This window comes from Gobio gobio, assembly GCF_949357685.1.
Source record: "Gobio gobio genome assembly, chromosome: 8".
Lineage (NCBI taxonomy): Eukaryota > Metazoa > Chordata > Actinopteri > Cypriniformes > Gobionidae > Gobio > Gobio gobio.
Window position 1 is genome coordinate 44,124,108 of NC_137114.1, and position 23,451 is coordinate 44,147,558.

A 23,451-nucleotide genomic window follows, 5' to 3' on the forward strand; every position below is an offset into this window, starting at 1 on the left:
AGGGAGGTAATAAGCAGAGTGTGGCCAGTCGCGCTCTCCTTCGTAAAGACTGGATACCGGCTCGTCCTCCTCAACAATCTCACAGGGCAGACCTCGGGACTATCATCAATATAAGAAGTCCGATGGTCTGGTGCCCAGTCTGCCCCCACGGGACAGGGTGTGTCAAACATTTGCTCACCCCACCCCATTATCCTCAAAACCACTCCATCCCTGCCGCCTCTGGTCCCACACGAAAAAATACTATAGTATATTATAGTAAAATTACTCTAGTAAATACAATAGTGTTTTTGAACCGTACTATAGTAAATATACTACAGTAAATTAAGTGTAGTAAATACTATAATATACTACAATATACTACAATTTACTGTAGTATCTTTACTATAGTATGGTTCAAAAACACTATAGTATTTACTAGAGTAATTTTACTGTAATTTTACTATAATATACTATAGTATTTTTTCATGTGGGGTGATTCGGGGAGGCAGCGGTTTCCAGTGAAATGTTAGACGTTCTGTGTTTAAATCCTGCTATCATCCCGGACATAGAACATCTTACAGCCCCTCAACAGGAAGTGTTAAAACTATCACTCTCAGAGTCTGGCAGTGTGGGAACTTCTGCCAGGCGTTTCTGCATGAGTGTTAAGCACAGTAAAATTAGTAAACTAATTTATTTGTCATCCTCCTTGTTTGAACGGCGTGGTCTCCATTTCCGTGAAGGCGTAGTTGGCGCTCGTACTGTCACAAGAGCTACAAACTACATTGACATTTATGCATTTGGCAGACGCTTTTATCCAAAGCAGTGCCCACAGTGCTTTCAGTGCCCTTAATACAGGGGCAATCCCCCTGGAGCAACATGGAGTAAAGTGCCTTGCTCAAGGACACACTGGTGGTGACCACTGGGCTCGAACCAGCAACCTTCTGCGCATCAGTTCCATGGTTTAACCCACTGGACCACCATCTCACCAAACTAGTCCAATCTTAGATCTTCGAGGCTTAAACCGTGAAGCAGTTAAAGTACTCAAGGTCAAGATATTACCGTGAAGACGGTCGTGCCGCATATTCAACATTGATTTGGCACAATTGATCCGAAGGATGCATGTATTCACATATAAAGACTGCCACAACACAGGAAGTTCCTGAGGTTCGCTCTTGGGGGCAAAAGCTTACCAATTTTGGGTCTTTCATTCGGCTAGCCATGTAACTGCACATATATACGAAATGCATGGATGTATTACTGCTCCATTAGGATTCCGGGGCATTCACATTTTGAATTACATAGGCGATTGCTAATATTAGCACAGTCGCATGAGATGGTGCTTCAAAACAGAGACAGTGTTAGCTCATCTAGTTTCTCTAGGGTTGAGACTCAACACGAGAACACAAGAAAAGTGTTCTTTCTCCTGCCCAGAGAACGACTTATCTAGGGTTTGTTTGGTTTTTGGTCACGAGGTGGGCACAACTGTTTCCCGCTCTAATCAAGACCATTCAGTATACCCTGAGCAAAGTCAGGCTAGACCATGATCACCTGATCATCAGCACCTAAGAGTGTTAGGTCTCATGGCATCAGCATCCACGGGTTTCCCTTTGGGGTTGTTGCACATAAGACCGTTTCAGTTGTGGCTCAAAGCCAGAGGACTTTAGGGGCAATCCTCAGGCAAATAAAGTGGTGCGCCATGTGGCTTCGTACACTAACTATGTGGTTCATTGTGAGATGGTGGTCCAGTGGGTTAAACCATGGAACTGATACGCGGAAGGTTGCTGGTTCAATCCCAGCGGTCACCACCAGTGTGTCCTTGAGCAAGGCACTTTATGTTGCTGCAGGGGGATTGTCCCTGTAATAAGTCCCTGTGACTTCCCTGTAAGTCGCTTTGGATAAAAGCGTCTGCCAAATGCATAAAAATGTAAATGTAAAATGGTTCAGACCCCGGTTCTTGCCTTGGGTCCCACTCTAAGTTACTGATGACAGACGCTTCCCTGACGGGCTGGGGTGCAGCCTTAAGTGGTCGTCCAGTCCATCAAGTTGATGGCTGTATTTCTGGCCCTGAAATACTTTCTCCCCCAATTGAGGGGCTGTCATGTCCTAGTGCGGGTGACAGTACAGCTACAGTCTCATATACAGGTGCTGGTCATATAATTAGAATATCATCAAAAAGTTGATTTATTTCACTAATTCCATTCAAAAAGTGAAACTTTAATATTATATTAATTCATTACACACAGACTGATATATTTTAAATGTTTATTTCTTTTAATTTGATGATTATAACAGACAACTAAGGAAAATCCCAAATTCAGTATCTCAGAAAATTAGAATATTACTTATGACCAATACAAACAAAGGATTTTTAGAAATCTTGGTCAACTGAAAAGTATGAACATGAAAAGTATGAGCATGTACAGCACTCAATACTTAATTGCCTTTTTGCCTGAATTACTGCAGCAATGCGGCGTGGCATGGAGTCGATCAGTCTGTGGCACTGCTCAGGTATTATGAGAGCCCAGGTTCCTCTGATAGTGGCCTTCAGCTCTTCTGCATTGTTGGTGTGGCGAGCAGCGAGGCTGAGGGACCGTGAGAGCGGGCCATTATGATGATGAGCGCCAGCTGCGTGCCGCATCGGTCTCACGGAGGAGTGACGGGAGTATAAAGGAGGAGCAACGACAGTGAAGGACGAGAGAGGACCAGGCCTGGATTATGATTTGTATTTTGTTTACGTTTTGTTTATGTATGTGCGCGGCAGTCACCCCACCTCCACCAAGGGGCACGGCAGCGCTTTTTTTTTTTTTTTTTTTTACATTCAACAATCAAATAAAAAACTTTAATCAAATAAATGAACAAACAAAGTGAAATTAAAAGCGGCAACCCCTCACGGACGACTGCCGCACACATACATAAACAAAACGTAAACAAAATACAACTTAAAGTCCAGGCCTGGTCCTCTCTCGTCCTTCACTGTCGTCGCTCCTCCTTTATACTCCCGTCACTCCTCCGTGAGACACGAGGCCGATGCGGCACGCAGCTGGTGCTCATCATCATAATGACCGCGGCCTCGTCCCGCTCTCACGGTCCCTCAGCCTCACTGCTCGCCACAGTTGGGTTTGGCATATCGCATCTTCCTCTTCACAATACCCCATAGATTTTCTATGGAGTTAAGATCAGGCAAGTTTGCTGGCCAATTAAGAACAGGGATATCATGGTCCTTAAACCAGGCACTGGTTGCTTTGGCACTGTGTGCAGGTGCCAAGTCCTGTTGGAAAATGAAATCTGCATCTCCATAAAGTTGATCAGCAGCAGGAAGCATGAAGTGCTCTAAAACTTCATGGTATACGGCTGCGTTAACCTTGGACCTCAGAAAACACAGCGGACCAACACCAGCAGATGACATGGCATCCCAAACCATCACTGACTGTGGAAACTTTACACTGGACCTCAAGCAACGTGGATTGTGTGCCTCTCCTCTCTTCCTCCAGGCTCTGGGACCCTGATTTCCAAAGGAAATGCAACATTTACTTTCATCAGAGAACATAACTTTGGACCACTTTTTTCCTGTTTGTCTTTAGCACAGGCGAGACGCTTCTGACGCTGTCTGTTGTTCAAGAGTGGCTTGACACAAGGAATGCGACAGCTGAAACCCATGTCTTGCATACGTCTGTGCGTAGTGGTTCTTGAAGCACTGACTCCAGCTGCAGTCCACTCTTTGTGAATCTCCCCCACATTTTTGAATGGATTTTGTTTCACAATCCTCTCCAGGGTGCGGTTATCCCTATTGCTTGTACACTTTTTTCTACCACATCTTTTCCTTCCCTTCGCCTCTCTATAAATGTGCTTGGACACAGAGCTCTGTGAACAACCAGCCTTTTTTGCAATGACCTTTTGTGTCTTGCCCTCCTTGTGCAAGGTGTCAATTGTCATCTTTTGGACAACTGTCAAGTCAGTAGTCTTCCCCATGATTGTGTAGCCTACATAACTAGACTGAGACTAACTAGACTTTGCAGGTGTTTTGAGTTAATTAGCTGATTAGAGTGTGGCACCAGGTGTCTTCAATATTGAACCTTTTCACAATATTCTAATTTTCTGAGATACTGATTTTGGGATTTTCCTTAGTTGTCTGTTATAATCATCAAAATTAAAATAAATAAACGTTTGAAATATATCAGTCTGTGTGTAATGAATGAATATAATATACAAGTTTCACTTTTTGAATGGAATTAGTGAAATAAATCAACTTTTTGATGATATTCTAATTATATGACCAGCACCTGTATACAAAAAAAACCAAAAAGTTTTAATGGCTACAGCTGGAGCTCATCTATTTATAGCCTCGTGTAGCAGGTGCGCGTATGACGTCACCGGCCGAGGCTATAAATACCTCCGGGTCAATTTCATTGACGTGTTTACACACTATTTCAACAGCTGGTCACGATAAGACGTTCCCATATGCATAAGCTTCATGCAGCATCTCGTTCTGCTTTATCAGGGAACAGGGTTACAGTCAAGTAACCCCAAGCGTTTTCTTTGCAAATAACCTTTCATTAATTAAGATTAATGAAACAAACCTTTTAACTGACTTAAGATATAGAGTAATAAAACCAAATATTTTGTTGACAAGAGCATAATCTTTAACTTTTGAACTTTTTGAAAGGTTGTTGTTTTTCAGTTCTTTGGAGAAATCGGATTCACCTGTCCCCAGTGTTTTGTCCATGAAAAGTGACAAATCCATGAAAATACCAATTCAGTTAAAAAAAGGAGATCCTCTGGTTGATCAGAGGTAAATATAACTATTTATATGTTACATAGCTTTGATGTTTTTGGTAATATTGTGAGATAAAACAAAAACTTTGCTTTCAAGTGATATAGTATTGTCCTGGATCATTTCTTGAAAAATCTTGATCACATCAGCTTTTACTTGGAAGCACATAAATGTTGTTCAGTGGTGAGATTGAGATTGATTAGGTCGTCTTTTTCAGTTCTAAGGAAAGATCACATTCACCTGATCCCAGTGTTTGGTCCCTGAAAAGTGACAAATCAATGAAAATACCAATTCAGTTAAAAAATGGATATTCTCCATTTGACCAAAGGTAAATCTATTTATCTTTATGTTTGCATCTGGTAAAGCTGTGATAATCGTAGCCTTACGGCTATAAATAACATTTTGTTTGTGAATGTTTTAAATATTTTTCCTCAATCCCTTACACACTAAATCAGATTATAATATTTTCAAACCATTTCTTTATTTCTAAAATCAAAGATGCATTTCTAAAACATATAAATATATAAAAACTTCACAAAGAACTGTCTCAGTCTCATTCAGAATGAAAGAGAAATGGATATAGATATAACAAACCAAACTCAAATAACACATTTTCTACTAGCTACTGTTCATTGGTTAATTTTTGTGAAACTGATGCCAAAGTTGCAATAGAACAGAGTTTTTGAGTGAAGTTTTTTATTATTTAACATTTTTTGAGAATGTTTATAGTTTTGACCAAATATTTTTTTAAGAAATGCATCTAAGCAATGGAGAGAAAACTCAAATCAATATGAATTTAATGTATATTAATAATGTATTTTTCAGTTCCCTAGAGACATCAAATTCACCTTATCCCAGTGCAGTACAAACGAAAGATAAATCAAAAATACCACACCAGAGGTAATGTTTCATTATATGTTCATTCAATGTTTACACTAGAAAGGTGCACTTCCTGTGCTTCTCAGGTCAGAGAGGGTGAACGGGGGTCTGATGGCTCAAGGATAAAACAAGGTTGAGTACAGAGTATTTGCCATTAACTCTTGCCAGCTACAGGGTTGCAGCAATAAACGTCAGGGCATTTCTGACTTCCTCATTGTTCATTTGCCATCATGCTGATCTCACACATTATTGTTATTTAGAAAACTGAGAAATAATGCATAGTAAATCAAAATTTAAGTACTATTCAATTAATACTGTATCTTGCTTATGAGAATAATCACTCTTCTATTTTTAGCAATTTGTTCAAATACAGAAGTCACAGTCTTCATTAGTAGAAAAAGCTATCTAATAAAATTTTCCACAAAAATGTACGACATTACTGAGATTACAAAAGAGGAAATACACATGATATCCGTGTTTAGGATATTTATCTGTTATAAATCAATTGATATTGTTGAATATAATGAAAAAGTTTTTCAAGTTTCCACTTAACTATATAGCCTACACAGGCTAGAGGCACTGTAGTTTTATTATTTGCTACTAAAAAGATTATGTTTTTAACAGACATGATGCTCCTCATCCAGAGATCCACAAATTATTCAAATATTGCATGAAAATGAAGCACCGGTATATTTTTGAAGGGCTGGCAAAGCAAGGAAACCCAACACTCCTGAATGAGATCTACACTGAGCTCTATATCACAGAGGGTGGAAATGGAGAGATCAGTAATGAACATGAAATTAAAAGGATAGAAAAATCATTGAAGGCTGCAGAAGGAGCAACAATACCGATCCAATGCAATGACATCTTTAGACCTTTACCTGGACAAGACAAACCCATCAGAACTGTGCTGACAAAGGGAGTCGCTGGCATTGGAAAAACAGTCTCTGTGCAGAAGTTCATCCTGGACTGGGCAGAAGGGAAAGAGAATCAGGACGTCCAGCTCATATTTCCACTTCCTTTCAGAGAGCTCAATTTGATGAAGGACAAAACACTCTGTCTTTCAGATCTTCTTCATGTCTTTTTCCCTGAAACAAAAGAAATGGAAATATCCAATGATAAATATAAAGTGTTGTTCATCTTTGATGGTCTGGACGAGTGTCGTTTGTCTCTGGATTTTCAGAGCGATGTGAGGTTGTGTGATGTAAGTGAATCAGCCTCAGTGGACGTGCTGCTGACGAACCTCATTGCGGGGAATCTGCTTCCCTCTGCTCTTATCTGGATCACCTCCAGACCAGCAGCAGCTGATCTCATCCCCTCTGAGTGTGTTCATCGAGTGACAGAGGTACGAGGCTTCAATGAGCCACAGAAGGAGGAATACTTCAGGAAGAGAATCAGTGATCAGAGTATGGCCAATACAATCATCACACACCTGAAGTCATCGAGGAGCCTCTACATCATGTGCCACATCCCAGTGTTCTGCTGGATCTCAGCCACTGTTCTAGAGAAGATGTTGAGCGAAGCAGAGAGTGGAGAGATTCCCAAGACTCTCACTCAAATGTACACACACTACCTGATGGCACAGATTAGCATCAAAAACACAAAGTATACTGAGAAGGAGGACAAAGATAAAGAGATGATTTTCAAACTAGGTAAACTGGCATACGAGCAACTGGAAAGAGGCAATGTGATCTTCTATGAGGAAGACCTGAGAGAGTGTGGCATTGATGTGACAGAAGCATCAGTGTACTCAGGATTGTGCACTCAGATCTTCAGAGAGGAGTTTGGCTGGTATCAGGGGAAAGTCTTCTGCTTTGTTCATCTTAGCATTCAGGAACATCTAGCGGCTCTATATGTGCACCTCTCCTTCATGAACAATGGCAAAAACGAGCTTGAAGCACATGAATCTGAAAAGCCTGTGACAATGCTCAGCTTACACAAATGTGCAGTTGATAAAACTGTAGCAAGCATGAATGGACATTTTGATCTTTTTCTTCGTTTTCTCATGGGACATTCAATAAACGAGAGCCTCCTAAAAGGGTTTTTGGTGAAGAGGACAGGAAGTTCCCTGGAAAGAGAGAAAACTATTGAGTATATCAAGGAAAAGATAAAAACAATCCCTTGCTCAGAAATGACTCTTGTTATGTTCCACTGTCTGAATGAACTCAATGATCATTCTCTCATTTCTAAAATCCAAAGCTACATAACCTCCGGAAAAATAAACAGCGACACTCTGTCCCCACATCTCTGGTTGGCTCTGGTGTACATCTTAATGACATCAAATGAGAAGTTCAATGATTTTGAACTTTGTAAATATGGAAGATTGGATGCAGCCTTGATCTGGCTGCTTCCTGTGATCAAGTTGTCGAAAAAGATTTTGTGAGAACATCTAACTTCTTATATGACCTGTTTAATATAAATAATATAAAAAAATAAATAAACGCCCATGTCTATTTACACTGAGTGCGGCTAATCGACTATATTGGCGAAGGCCATTTTCACTAATTTGGCTCACCATTGTTCAGATATTTTACCTTTAGTACAAATAGCAAATTACTTCCATTTACACTTTGCATGAGTAACATTTATCACTATTAGCATTTAGTCAAGGCGACCACTAGTCACTGCTCTATCCACTTTGCATTTGGGTGGTGCCAACCTTAGTAGTTGGTGCCCTATGCAGGCTCTGTATGCTGCGTATATTGAGTGGTGGTACTGCACTTAGTGTAAATAAGGTGCCAATTGTTGCTATTTATACTTGGAGCACACAGTATCTACCACAACTTAAACTCAGTGTAAATAGTATCTCCCTTTTTTACATTCAGTCTAAAGAGCCACTGCCAACTAATATAGGCTACTTGTACTTTTGGCAGGTTGAATGAATGCAATATCACATATAAAGGCTGTGCAACCCTGTCTATGGTTCTTTCATCACAATCCAATGTGAGAGAGATGGACCTGAGTCACAACAACCTGCTGGATTTAGGAGTAGAAATACTCTGTATTGGAATAAGGAGATCACAAGACATGGCATCACTGTATGTTTCTGTGGAAAAAAGCTAAACATCAGAACATTATTACAAATGACATTGTTTACAAAAGAAGCCATTTGATTGATGAATGTTTCAATCTCATTTCAGTGTGAAGGAATGGTTCATCATTAAGCAAATTGATTCAGATGAACTGTGTAAGCAGGGGAACTATGAAGATTATATATGTCTCACTGCAGGACTACAGGACACAGAGTGTAGACTGGAAACTTTGAAGTAGGTTATCTTAAATACTTTTAAATTATTCTTTATCACGCAAATTGTGCAACCTGTTTTATGACAACATGAGTTTTACTATATGATTGAGACTACATTATACTGCATATATTTCTTCTCTGTGTAGTCTGAAGAAATGTGGTATAACAGAAGCAGGCTGTGTTTCCCTGAGCTCAGCTCTGAGTTTAAACCATTCTCATCTGAAAGTGCTGGACCTGAGCTGGAATAACATAGGAGATTCTGGAGTGAAACATCTCTGTGCTGCTCTGGAGAAAGTTCAGTGTGCATTGGAAATACTAAAGTGAGTTATAACAAAATTGTATCTAAAGAGTTAATAACAGGTGTCATCCAAATGCTATTGTATGGAATAATGTCAATATAAAACATGTTAATAAAAAAAACAATTCTATTTAAATTTTGTTGATTTCAGGTTGGACAAATGTGGAACGACAGAGAAAAGTTGCATGCTTCTGGCTTCAGTTCTCAGCTCAAAGACCTCCAATCTGACACATCTGGATCTGAGTATTAATGATCTACAAGACTCAGGCGTGAAGAAGCTCTGTGTCGGACTGCAGAATCCTCACTGTACACTGGAAAAGCTGAGGTAAAATCTGGAAAATTTGTACTTGTATTACTCTAGAAAACGTGCAAAATTGGATTAAAAAACTATTAAAATCTGACCATGCATCTCTTAAACTAAAAAGTAATAAAACACTGACCTGTGCTTACACATCCATTCTGCTTTCTTCAGGCTGTCCAACTGTAATGTTACACATGAAGGTGTGGCGGCACTGACCGAAGCTCTGAAATCAAATCCATCCCACCTGAAAAAGATCGATCTGCTTGAGAATGATCTAAAAGAGTCAGACTTGAATGTGCTTTCAATGATCTTGGAAAATACATCATAAAAACAGAAAAAAAGGGAAAAAAAACCCCGACACTAACACAAACCTTTAAGACACCTAAAGCAATATTTAAGCTTTTGATAAGTTGTATTCTGAATTAGATTACATATGTAGCCTAGGGGTGTCGCAATATACTGGTATTGGCGATAACCATGATATTCAAAGCACAAAATATCGACATTGTGTTAATTTAGGGTGTGGCAATATACCGGTATTGGGGATAACCACAATTTTTTAAATGAATAGTCCAGTGTCCCGAGTCCAACTGGAGCCTGTGTTTTTTTTCTCTCGCTCTCTATTACACACTGTTGCAGCCATAAACATAGTTCAGCTCTGTTTTTAATGTCAAAGTAGTTATATTTCTATATTTATATTGTCTATTTTTGTATTTGTATTTGCAATCAAGTCATGGCCAATAACATTTATGTTAATATTTATTCATCATTGGCTATTGTTGAACTTGACAGTATTTTCTCTCTTGTTATTTCATAGGGAGCTTCAAAGAAGATTGATCAGTAACAGAGTATTACCCTGTGTTTATCAGTATCCAATTATGTTTGTTGGGTAAAAAAGAAAAACTAAATAAACAAAGTCAAAATGTATTTGAAATTTTAACTTTTTCCCCAAAAGTTTCTATAGACATCGCAATATATCGGTATTGTGATTTTTTTTTGGCCACAATAACCGTGGTGTGAAAAATCTAATATCGTGACAGCCCTAATGTAGCCTATGTATACAATTTGTTTAATAAACATGAAATATACCATATACAAACTATTTGTTAAATTGCTTTATGATCTACATGCAAAATAACATAATTTACGGTCATACACAAGAAACACCAAAAGAAGTAGTAGAAACTGTGAAAATGAAAATAACTCATTTACATGTTTTAATATGTTTTTATGTGCTACTGCTTGAAATGAGAAAGAGATTAACGGATCTTCGTGGACCACTCTCAATATAGGGCTTTTCACACTTGAAATAGTTAACCCTGGTTCATTGTAAACCCCGGGTAAACGGTATCCTGGGTTATTTTTCTTCACCTTTCACATCACTCATAATTCAGCTAGGGTTAACAATTGCTGCCTCCACGTGCTAGAGGAATTATCATACACAAATTTCCCAGTTAAAAATTGGACACGAACGCCCTCTCAAATCAAAATTTGAATGTGATGAGCAAGTAATCACGGCTTCAGAAGTGGGAAGTATGAAATTTCCGATAGCACGTGAAGGCAGCATTAATCCTGGATATTCAAAAGCTGATGGGTTAATTTTATGCTGCATTCCAGGCAGGTTTTTGAGCCCGTAAATTACGACTTCAAACCACGACTCACGACATTGTAGCGTTCCAGGCAAAGTCACGCCAAACTGCCTGAGCGCATGGCGGCCTGTACGGGGCTTATGCTCATTTACATTTACATTTAACATTTACATTTAGTCATTTAGCAGACGCTTTTATCCAAAGCGACTTACAAATGAGGGCAATAGAAGCAACTAGAACAGTCAAGGGCAACAATATGCAAGTGCTGTAACAAGTCTCAGTTAATCTATTACAGAACAATCATTTCTATCGCCAAAGGTGCTTAATGCTGCGTTCCAGGCAGAACAAAAAAGAAAACTCAATACTACAGTTTCCACAAGTAGCAACATTATTATTGCTCTATAGCAGTGATTCTCAATCAAACTTGGTAGACATATTTATACAGTATCTGCTCCATCTGTTAGGCTGATGAATTACAAACCTGTCAGTTTCAGAAGATTTAGCTCCGCCTTCACAGAGCAGGTAAGCAGTGAGAAAAAGGAAAACACATTCATTCTGTTATTTAATGAGACGGCGAATGGAGTCCAGGGGCCTCATTTATAAACGTTGCGTACGCACAAAAGAAGGCGTACGCTACTCTCTACGCAATAATTGGTATTTATAAAAAGCAAACTTGACGGGAAAATGTACGGTCCTTCATGCAAGCTCTGACCCAGGCGTACGCACAAAAACGGGTGAAATGAGAAATGGTGACACCGTCGGCAGATGGAAGAAACACGTGAAAGTGTGTGAAACTGTAGAGCGTTATGTAAAAGAAATGGCAATACTGCCTCTCATAAATAACTTGAAGACTTCATAAAGCAAGTATTACAATTAACAGCCTACACGAACACCCGGTTGATCGTTCTGCAGTGTAAAACAAACAAAATCAAACGAAAATTACAACAGAAATGCAAAAAAAAAAAAATGGTAAACAGAACGAAATAATGTACAAAACTGATATTCTCGTCAATGTGTCCGTCTGGCGGAGCAGATATAGATGCAATTAGATAGACAGATAGATAGATAGATAGATAATTAGGGAGATATATAGATAAATAGATGGATAGATGTATTAATTGTCCACTGGGGAAAGTTGTTTTCATAGTAAAAATTTCTTCATCAGCTACGGAAGCATGGTATTCATGCAAATGCCTTTAGTTTGTTTTATTTTCGATAAAATAACATATGACGTATGTCTCAACCATTCAGAAAGCTGCAAGAAATTACATTTGCACTAACATCCTGATGTTATTAATGCCTCAGTTACACTGAGTACGATATATGTGTGACATCATTATCGCGAGACTAGCAGATGGTTGAAAAACCCTGTGTGTGAAGAACATGAAGCTTGAGTAAACAGTGATTGAAGCTACACCAGTCTCTTCTCTTTATTGCATATAAAGCTAGAAAACCTGCCAAAGGGCAAATACAACATGGTGTCAGAGTAACGAAGACCCACGCACAGCGAAGATCATGGAAACGTATGGCATTCCCGCACCGCGGATGGATTGGAATTCAGCCAACTTGCCCGAAGCATGGAGGCGGTTCTAACAACAAGCCGAGCTGATGTTTTCTGGCCCATAGCGGGAGAAACGCGAATCAGAGAAGTGCAGTTACCTTCTTTTATGGATCGGGGAGAAGGGACAGGACATATACAACACCTGGATACTTTCAGAAGACGAAGCTCAAAAGCTACAGACATACTACGATAAGTATGCAGCTTATATTACTCCCAAATCCAACCCAATATATGCCAGATATCGCTTCCATGATAAAATGCAGGCCGACGGCGAAACATTTGAACATTTTATAACTGCTGAAGCTACTCGTGAAAGACTGCGGCTACCCAAACAGTGACGAAATGGTCAGGGACCGCATTGTGTTCGCCACGAACTCCCCGCGGGTCCGTGAAAAGCTGTTAAGTCAGGGAGCCGAACTAACATTAGAGAAGGCCATAGATATCGCCCGCTCCCACGAGCTTGCACAGATGCAATTAAAAGAGATGACTGGATCAAAAGACGCCCAAAAAATTTATGCTGTGAATGCAACAAGACAACGACAAAATGCACACAGATACATTAAAACGAAAGATCATAAACCAATGCACAGAGAATGTGACAGATGTGCAGGCTCACACAGCCCAAGGGAAACGTGCCCAGCTCAAGGCAGACAGTGTATGAAATGTAAAAAGTACAACCATTTTGCAAAAGCCTGCAAGACCAAGAATGCCGCTCCACCAAAGCCTCAGAGGAGACCTGTGCATGCTATTGAGCAAAATAATGAGGAAGAGCAGTGTGAATTGTTTATTGACAGCATCACAACGGTGAATACAAACAAAAGCAATGTACAGGCTTATGCAGACATTAAAGTTGGACCTAGCCAGCAACAATCAGGTTCAAAATAGACTCGGTGCGGAAATTAATGCAATACCAAATAACACTTTTAATGCATTATTTAAAAGAGTGCCCATAGCACCACCCGCACAATCTGTTACAGCCTATGGAGGCAACGCATTGGAAATCCGAGGCACCTGCACGCTAGAATGTGAGCACGACAAGCACTCAGCGCTGCTAGAGTTCCACATTGTCAAGGCCAAAGCACCGCCCATTTTAGGTTTAAGTGCCAGTTTAGACCTAAACCTCATTAAACTAATAATGGGAGTAAGTAAAGAGGAAACAAATACGTACAACGACCCGGAGACCATACTAAAGGAGTATGCAGATGTTTTCCAGGGCATTGGAGAATTCGCTGGAGAATGTACATTCCGGGTCAGCCCACATGCAACGCCAGTGGTCTACCCTCCACGCAGAGTCCCCATCGCACTACGAGCTCGGCTGAAGGAGGAGCTCGACAAAATGGAGGACAACAACATCATTGTCAAGGTAACGGAACCCACTGAATGGGTTAATGCCCTAGTGGTAGTCGAGAAACCTAAAAGCAAAAATCTGCGAGTGTGACTAGACCCCAGAGACCTCAATAAGGCTATTCAGCGGCCCCACTATCCACTCCCCACACTTGAAGATGTCACCACAAAGCTCACGGGAGCCCGCTACTTCAGTGTCCTAGACGCAAGGTCAGGCTACTGGGCCATTAAGTTAAGCACAGAATCATCAATGCTGACCACATTTAATGCACCGTTTGGCAGGTACAGGTTCCTCCGACTGCCCTTTGGGATCAATTCGACACAGGACGAATTCCAGAGGCGCGTAAATGAAACGTACGAAGGCCTCAAAGGTGTTGCTGCCATAGTTGACGACATCCTTGTATTCGGTAAGGACAAAGAGGAACATGACACTAACCTAAGAGCCATGCTACAACGCACAAGAGAAAGAGGACTAAAACTGAACCCCGACAAATGCCGTGTTGGAGTCCAAGAGGTTAGCTATTTTGGCCACAGGCTCTCATGTGAAGGCATCAGCCCAGACCCACAAAAGGTAAAAGCCATACAAGAGATGCAGCCACCACAGTCCAAACCTGAGCTAGAAACCTTGCTAGGCATGGTCAACTACTTGGCCAGATTCACGCCACACCTCTCAGAGGTGAACGCACCGCTCAGACAATTGCTAAAACAAGATTGCGAGTTCATATGGGATGCTATCCACGACAAAGCGTTCAAGCAGATCAAAGAACTGATCACAAATCACCCAGTATTGACATACTTCGACCCAAAGAAGGAACTCACATTGCAAGTATATGCCTCAAAGAGTGGCCTAGGTGCAGTTCTACTCCAGCACGATAAGCCTGTCGCCTACGCATCCAAATCACTTAACAGTACAGAACAGAATTACGCCCAAATAGAAAAGGAGCTGTATGCTGTACTGTTCGGGTGTAAGCGTTTCCATGAGTACATGTACGGTAGAACAGTAACTGTAGAATCCGACCACAAGCCACTGGAGGCGATACTCAGGAAGCCTCTCGCCTCAGCCCCCCCTCGTCTCCAGAGGATGATACTCCAACTCCAAAAGTACAATATTCACATCCTCCACAAACCTGGGAAACAGATACCAGTGGCCGACACTCTGTCACGCAAAGCCATCGAATATCATGACGACAGCTTAAGCGAAGGCATGGATGCGCAGATACACACCCTGATAACCAACCTCCAAGTAAGTGACAACAAACTGAAGGAAATAATAGCAGCGACAGTACAAGAGACCCAACTTATGGCACTGAAGCAGGCCACAAAGACCGGTTGGCCCGACAAAGGCAAACAATGCCCACTACTCATTCGGGAGTATTGGAACCACCGATGTGAAATTTCCGAAATCGACGGCATAATTTTCAAAGGAGAGAAAATCATAGTCCCCCAGAGCTTACGAAAGGACATGCTAGACCGCATTCACATGGGACATATGGGCATGGAGAAATGCAAGAACAGAGCACGAGACCTTTTATTCTGGCCGCGAATGGGACAGGAGATTGAAACAATGGTGGGACAATGTAACATTTGTCAGGAACGACGCAGTGCCAACACCAAAGAACCCTTAATATCACACATCATCCCTGAAAGACCATGGCAAGTGGTAGGAACTGACCTGTTCACGTGGAACGAACAGAACTACATCGTCATAGTAGACTACTATAGTCGATACTTTGAGATGGAAGGGCTCCACAGCTGCACTGCAACAGCTGTCATCACCAAACTCAAGGCAGCCTTTGCGCGCCATGGCATACCCGAGCGTGTCATCAGCGACAACGGCCCCTGCTACAGCGCAGAGGAGTTTCACAGATTTGCAGCGGCATGGGATTTCAAACATACCACCACAAGCCCCAGGTATCCTCAAAGCAACGGCCTAGCGGAGAAAACCGTCCAAACTGCAAAGCACAACCTTGGAAAAGCGAGAGCTGATGACAAGGACTACTATCTTGGACTCTTAGAATACCGCAACACTCCCGTGGATAACCTAAATTCCCCAGCTCAACTCTTGATGAGCCGCAGGTTACGATCAATTCTTCCCATAACTGCTGCACGACTCCAGCCCCAAGTCACCCCTCAGCATGTATTCCGGAACCGCAGAGGAGCATGTCAGCGCAGACAACAGTTATACTACAACAGGTCTGTAAAAGCTCTACCCCCTTTAACAGCAGGGACACACATCCGTTTCCATCAACAGGATGGCTCATGGCAGCCAGCCAAGATAACACAACCTGCTAGCACACCCAGGAGTTACCATATCCAAACCGAAGACGGACAAATGCTTCGACGCAACAGACGACACCTCCGCAAGACAAGCGAGAGCCCAAGTACACCAGAGAACCACCAGCCTACACCACCCCACAGTGATAACCCAGACCCGCAACCTGAACTCGTTCAACAGCCAATTAGCCAGCCACGACAGGAACAACCTGGCTATATCACAAGATTCGGCCGTGCAATTAAGCCCAGACAAATTCTTGACCTATGACCACAAGACTAACCAGTCATGCAGAACGAAATCGCTATTATACGTTCAAGCTAGGTTAACATGAATCGTTCATGCTGTACTGCCCTTAAGCAATACGAAAGTGGAAAGTTATGTTTCCAAGTTTTTCTACCAGGTTGGCATCTAAATGCATCCAACGCCATAAGGAGCCTAAGGGAGTATTTCATACCCTTGTTGTTATATCAGACGCATTTGATTTAACCATTTGAGGATTTTCATTTCTATCAAGGGTTGTTAATAATTCAAACCCAATTTGATGTTGAGTCATGTTTAAAGTTTGTTTGCGTTCTGTAAAATTGCTTTAGTCAGGATCTGCACACTTAGAGATCATGCCATGTTTCTTTAAAGAGGGAGATGTAACATCCTGATGTTATTGATGCTTCAGTTACACTGAGTACGATATATGTGTGACGTCATTATCGCAAGACTAGCAGATGGTTGAAAAACCCTGTGTGTGAAGAACATGAAGCTTGAGTAAACAGTGATTGAAGCTACACCAGTCTCTTCTCTTTATTGCATATAAAGCTAGAAAACCTGCCAAAGGGCAAATACAACACACTGAACTATTTCCCATTTCCACGTAGATAATAGGGATAGGGATTAATAGGGATTCCCCAATAATTGCCGCCAGTCTCTCATCAAGAGGGGTCAGCTCCGGTGTCCCCTTTCCCCCACCCGTGGCAGACACTCTGGCGATGGAGCACTAGACGCTTTTTTGCCTCGACTTTGATGTCCGACCATTTCTTTTTTTTTTCGGCCATGGTCCGAGGTTGTGAGGCTACAGCATACGGCGTCTGCAACCTTTTGCACCTCAAGTGCCTTTTTGGCATTAGTAATGCCCACACTGTGCCCTCCAAAAAATATTTTTCTCCTCTTTTCCACCTTGCCAACGATAATTTCTACTTCACATTGAGTGAAGTTAAGTTTTTTTGATTTCCTCTCTGTATTTGCCATGATTTTGCAATCGATGAATATTAACTTGTGGGCGTTTCACAGACTATTTATGGGCAACTATGGGCGTGACATGAAGCCGCAAAAGCTGCGCTACATTTAGAATTGATTGTGATTTATTAAGGGAAAACTGCGTAGGATGTGCGTGCGCACAGTTTTATAAATCCGAATATGTGCGTACGCACGTCCTATGTTTCATCCGTACGCCACTTCTGACGCAAATCCTACGCAAAGTTTTATAAATGAAGCCCCAGATCACACATGGTAAGTACAACTGCACAGACTGAGAGAAGAATGTTTGATATGTTACATTAGGCAGGATCAATCATTTTGGGTTAAAACGTAAAGACTAAAAATACATTTGACACTGTCTAATCTGAAGCTTTTCAGTTATATTATTTGCAGAATGCATTTGAGTTCAAGTGTTATAAAAAGCACAAAATAAATACTATGATTCCACTACAACAATCTAATTTTATTATCACAAAATGTGTATTTAAATTGTGTATTTATGTTTAATCAGAAATACCATGTTTTTAATCTGAAAGCATATTAACTACATAACTAAACCAGGAAGAAACTTTATACTGACAAAACTCAAACCAATCAAACCAGCCTCTGAAATTTTTGTGTCCTTTTCTGTTCCCTTTCGTTCAGTCACTACGACGTACGTTAGTGACTAACGAATGGGGGTTTCGCTTAGAAGCCAATCATCTTCATCGTATTCAACAGCGCCCAATGGCAGTGCCAATGCCATGGGCATGCGGAATTTGCATGCGTAACTCCGCCCCACCTCGTGGGTATATAAGGAAGTACGCTGCGAACATCGCATTATGTTTCTGCTTTGGAGCCAAGAGGATCTCTTCACTCCTACAAGCCTGAATTCTGAAGTCTTCTCTTCAGTCTTCGAGAGACCAGCGGTTCTCCAGGGTGTTGGTGTTACGGCGCGTTCCAGCGATCTCATGCTGCCTGCCTGCTGATCTGTGCAGTGATCTGCAACAGCTGTGTGTGTGTTTCCCTGGGCGCTTCGGCACTCTGCAGAGCTTTCCTCTCACAAAAAGAGCTTGCGCGTGGCACGTCTTTTTCAAGACGGTTCGCCCGTGCACTTCCGGGTGCGATCGATCTCCGTTGCTGTCTATGGGCACATTCACTGCTCGATGTGTTTGGGCTTCAGCACGTTCGGGCAGTGTTTGTGGATGCGTCATGTTCCCACTGCGGGAACGTGACCATCGCGATGTTGCGGTCGAGACTCAGTGATCTCCGTGAGGAGAGAGAGTCCCCTCTGCCACACCCCAATCTACCGTCTCCGAGTGAGGCGGTACTTTGGCTGGTGGCCAGGGTGACCTGAGTGCGGTGCCGTGGTATTAAGAACCCCGACGATCATTCCTCGGGCCACGCCCCCTCTTGCACATTGCTTAAACCCGCGAGTGTTGGACTGAAACAGCGGCCCGTCTCTGACGCCTCGTTCGTTTCGTTCACGCTCCAGATAGCAGTGAGATGTCGATCGCCGCATCCCAAGGTGGGCTGGAGTCCTTTGGGGATGACGATTAGGAGTTGTGCTCCGCCTCCGGGTGTATCAGCGCTGCCTGATCCGACCTAAGGTTGACAGCCATGTTATCTCGGGCAGCCGCGAGTCTCGCGCTGGTGTGGAACTCCGCCCAGTCGCGAGTGCTCGTGGTTGCGCGATTGGTTTTTGGGGACGGCACCCGACAGCTGTTGGGCCCCGCCCCCAATGCCTTTCGCTCCCGAGGTGCATGAGGAGATCACGCGGTCCTGGAAGTCCCCGTGCTTCCCGCGATCGTTTGGTGGCCTCCTCCGCCTTCTCTGCCCTTGATGGGGCCGCGGCCTAGGGTACACTGGGGCCCCCTCACCCCCACTGTTGAACTCTCTGTTGCGCACTACGGTGTCCACAGGGGGCTTGACGTGGCGTGGTGTGGCTGTCCTAAGCACCCTCCCAAAGCCTGTGGGCTCGTCTACTTCGGTGGCGTGGTCCTGCAGAGCTACGGGCAGGCCGCCGCCCCTTTGCACATGCACAAGGGTGGAGCCGACCCAGGGCTCTTCATTGAGCTGCGTGCCGCGACTGATCCCGCCCCCGGGCGGTGAAGGTGGCCACATGCTCCCTGGGTCGGGAGATGTCCACAGCTGTGGTCCGGGAGAACACCTGGCCTTACCTGGTGATTTGGAGGACGTTGAGTGGGCCCGCCCCCTCAACTCACCCATATCCCAGGCTGGCCTCTTCGGCGGCGCGGCTGGGAACTGCGCCCAACAGTTCTCGGCCGCCCCAGAGCAGACTGAGGCTGTAACACGTACTGCCCCGGCGGCCAGCTGCTGCACCAGCCGCCGGCTCAGTCGCCTCAGTCCGCTCGCCGCCGAGGGCGCCCTCCCTCTTCCCGCCCGGCCCCAGCAGCAGCCTTAACCTGGGCCGCGCCGTGGAGGTGGTTGAGGATGTCGCCCAGTCCGCTCCCCAGCCTGGTTAAACGCCACGCTGGAGGTGGACAACTCAGAGATGGGTTCCAGTTCTTCCCAGGGGATGGTAGCAGGGCCTCTCCTTCCCCCGGTGGAGGGCCGGGGGAAAATCCTTCCGCTGCTGGCCCCCGGGCTAGCAGCGCTTGGGAAGAACTCATGTTCCTGTCTCTGAGGACCCAGAGACCGGTGATGACAGTGCGCGCCACCCACGGGTCCCGCCACTCGCATCCCTCTCTGTCGCCAGCCTCCTGGCAGAGCAGACCCCAGTGGAACGCGCGTCCTTCCCTGGTCTCCTCTGTCAGGACGCAGCCGTTAACCGCACCCCCACACCGGGACGCCCAACAGCCTCCCTTGTCCGGGTCGGTAACGCTGCATCGCTGCCCCACTCCGGGTACACCTGTAGTCCGATTGACCCCGCTGGTGCAGTTCCTGGGAGCCTGGCTTCAGATTCCAGGGCTGTCCCGCTGGGTCGCGAAGACAGTCAGGTGCGGCTACGCGATTCAGTTCGCGCAGGTTCCTCCCCGCTTCCGGGGAGTCCGTTCCACTATGATCGGGGCTAATGCCCCCGTCATGCGGGCGGAGGTTGCCACCCTACTGGCGAAGGGTGCGATCGAACCTGTCCCTCCAGCCGAGGTGAATTCCGGGTGTTACAGCCCGTACTTCATTGTACCCAAAAAGACCGGTGGGCTTGACCGATCCTGGACCTGCGCGTCTTGAACCGTTACCTCCACCGGTTTCCGTTCAAGATGTTGACAGCGAAACGCCTTTTCGAATGCGTTCGTCCAGACGATTGGTTGCAGCGATCGACCTGAAGGACGCCTACTTCCATGTCTCCATTCTACCTCGACACAGACCGTTCCTACGGTTTGCTTTCGAGGGGCGGGCATATCAGTACGCAGTTCTACCATTCGGGCTATCTCTGTCCCCTCGCGTCTTTACGAAGATTGCCGAGGCAGCCCTTGCGCCCCTTCGGCAGCACGGGGTTCGCATCCTGAACTACCTCGACGACTGGCTCATACTGGGTCACTCTCGAGAGCAGGTTTGCGGACACAGAGATTTGGTGCTCCATCACCTAGCCCGTCTGGGCCTTCGGGTCAACTGGGAAAAGAGTAACTTTGCCCCGCGCAGAGGATCTCTTTTCTCGGTATGGATATCGACTCGGTCGCCATGTGCGCGCAGCTTTCGAGCGAGCGCGCGCAGTCTCTGCTGACTTCCCTTCGACAAGTCGAGGGCAAGAGTGCGGTTCCACTGAAATGGTTTCAGAGGCTCCTGGGGCATATGGCATCTGCAGCCGCGGTAACGCCGCTCGGATTGCTTCATATGAGACCGCTTCAGCACTGGCTACGCGATCGAGTCCCGAGATGGGCATGGCGGTCTGGCACGCTCCGGGTTCAAGTGACTCGGGCCTGCTTACAGACTCTCTCCCCGTGGTCGAACCTCAGTTTTCTACGGACCGGAGTGTCCTTAGAACGAGTTTCCAGGCATCTTGTTGTATCAACAGATGCGTCATCCATGGGCTGGGGTGCCATGTGCAATGGACAAGCAGCCGCGGGCTCCTGGATAGGACCCCAGCGCCTTCTGCATGTCAATTGCCTCGAGTTGCTGGCAGTACGGTTCGCCCTGCACCGCTTCCGAGCGTTGCTGAAGGGTCAACATGTACTAGTCAGGACAGACGACACGGCCGGGCAGTCTACGCTCCCGCCGTATGTCTCAACTCGCCCACCATCTCGTTTTTTGGAGTCAGAAGCATCTGAGGTCCCTTCATGCTGTCCACATCCCGGGAGTCCTGAACCGTGCAGCCTACGAGCTCACGGCTTCAGCCACTTCCTGGAGAATGGTGACTCCATCCCCAGACGGTCCAGCTGATATGGGAACGGTTCGGCGACGCACAGGTAGTCCTGTTGCCTCCCAGGACTCTTCCCATTGCTCCCTGTATTATTCCCTGACCTATGGTCGGCACGGATGCACTGGCGCACAGCTGGTTGTCGGGGCTACGCAATTTTGCGTTTCCCCCAGTGAGCCTTCTCGCACAGGTACTGTGCAAGATCAGGGAGGACAAGGAGCAGGTCATGTTGGTCGCCCCATTGGCACGGCCGGACCTGGTTCTCAGAACTGCTACTCCTTGCGACAGCCCCTCCCTGGCCTATTCCTCTGAGACTCCTCACTCAGAGACGGGGCACCTTTTGGCACCCGCGTCCAGCGTTCTGGAAGCTCCACGTGTGGCTTCTGGACGGGACGCGGCTGGTTTGAGTAGCCTCCACCTGCGGTGGTCGCTACCATCACTTCCGCTAGGGCAGAGTCTACATGACACCTCTATGCGTTGAAGTGGGACCTCTTCGTCACATGGTGCTCTTCCCGCCAGGAAGACCCCTGGAAATGCCCGATCGGGTCTGTGCTTCGTTTCTCCAGGAGGGGGTGGGACGAAGGCTGTCTCCTTCCACCCTTAAGTGTACGTGGCCGCAATATCTGCCTACCACGATCTCCTGGGAGACAATAAGGTAAGTAGCAGCACGACCTGATCATCAGGTTCCTGAGGGGGGCGAGGAGACAGAATCTTCCTCGCTCTGCTCTCGTTCCCTCTTGGGACCTCTCAGTAGTCTTAAGTGCTCTGTAGAGGCCTCCCTTGAGCCTTTGCGGTCGGCCGAGATTAAGCTCTTGTCTATGAAGACGGCTCTGCTGACCGCATTGGCCTCGCTTAAGAGGGTCGGGGACCTGCAAGCATTTTCGGTTGACGAAGCGTGCCTTGAGTTCGGGCCGGCTAACTCTCACGTGATCCTGAGACCCCGGCTCGGATATGTGCCCAAGGTTCCTACCACTCCGTTCCGAGATCAGGTGGTGAACCTGCAAGCGCTGCCTTTGGAGGAGGCAGACCCAGCCTTGGCATTGCTCTGTCCAGTACGCGCTCTCCGCGCCTACGTAGACATGACGCAGTGTTTCAGGACCTCAGACCAGCTCTTTGTCTGTTATGGTGGAGAGCGGAAGGGAAGCGCTCTCTCAAAGCAGAGGCTGTCTCACTGGATAGTGGACACCATTGTTTTGGCATACCAGCAGCAAGGCCGACCATGTCCCCTTGGTGTGAGGGCACACTCCACCCGGAGTGTGGCCTCCTCTTGGGCTCTAGCGCATGGCGCCTCGCTAACAGACATCTGCAGAGCTGCAGGCTGGGCGACACCCAACACATTCGCCAGATTCTACAATCTCCGAGTGGAGCCAGTGTCCGACTATGTACTCGCCCCTACGGGTGGCCGGTAATGGGCCAGGCTCAGGTGTCTTCGCTTGCTCGCCATTCCACTCCCATGACTGGATACGTGCGATATTTCCTCAGGTGAGCTCCCCGAGAGCCCTGAGCTCCTCCAGCACTGTCGACGCCGACATCAGTTCAGTCTGCCCTTTCGAGCCCAGACCCTCATGTCCGGCCAGGTGCTCTGTGTGCATGGTTCCCCTCCGGCGACCCCCACACGAGTATTCCCACCGTAAGCCTCCTCAGTGAGCAGGTGTCTTTCCC

General features: G+C 45.3%; 1 protein-coding gene across 1 annotated transcript in view; it reads left to right on the forward strand.

Moving 5' to 3' along the window:
• The window catches only part of LOC307130392 (uncharacterized protein), a 34,741-nt gene extending 24,170 nt beyond the window's left edge, over positions 1-10,571 (forward strand). Inside the window, 9 exon segments of the mRNA XM_079823354.1 lie at positions 4,643-4,768; positions 4,968-5,078; positions 5,576-5,650; positions 6,254-8,008; positions 8,503-8,667; positions 8,770-8,895; positions 9,023-9,196; positions 9,326-9,499; positions 9,647-10,571. Of these exon segments, the coding sequence (XP_079679480.1) occupies positions 4,643-4,768; positions 4,968-5,078; positions 5,576-5,650; positions 6,254-8,008; positions 8,503-8,667; positions 8,770-8,895; positions 9,023-9,196; positions 9,326-9,499; positions 9,647-9,803 (2,863 nt within the window). The 3' untranslated portion in view covers positions 9,804-10,571.
• The last annotated feature ends 12,880 nt before the right edge of the window (positions 10,572-23,451 follow it).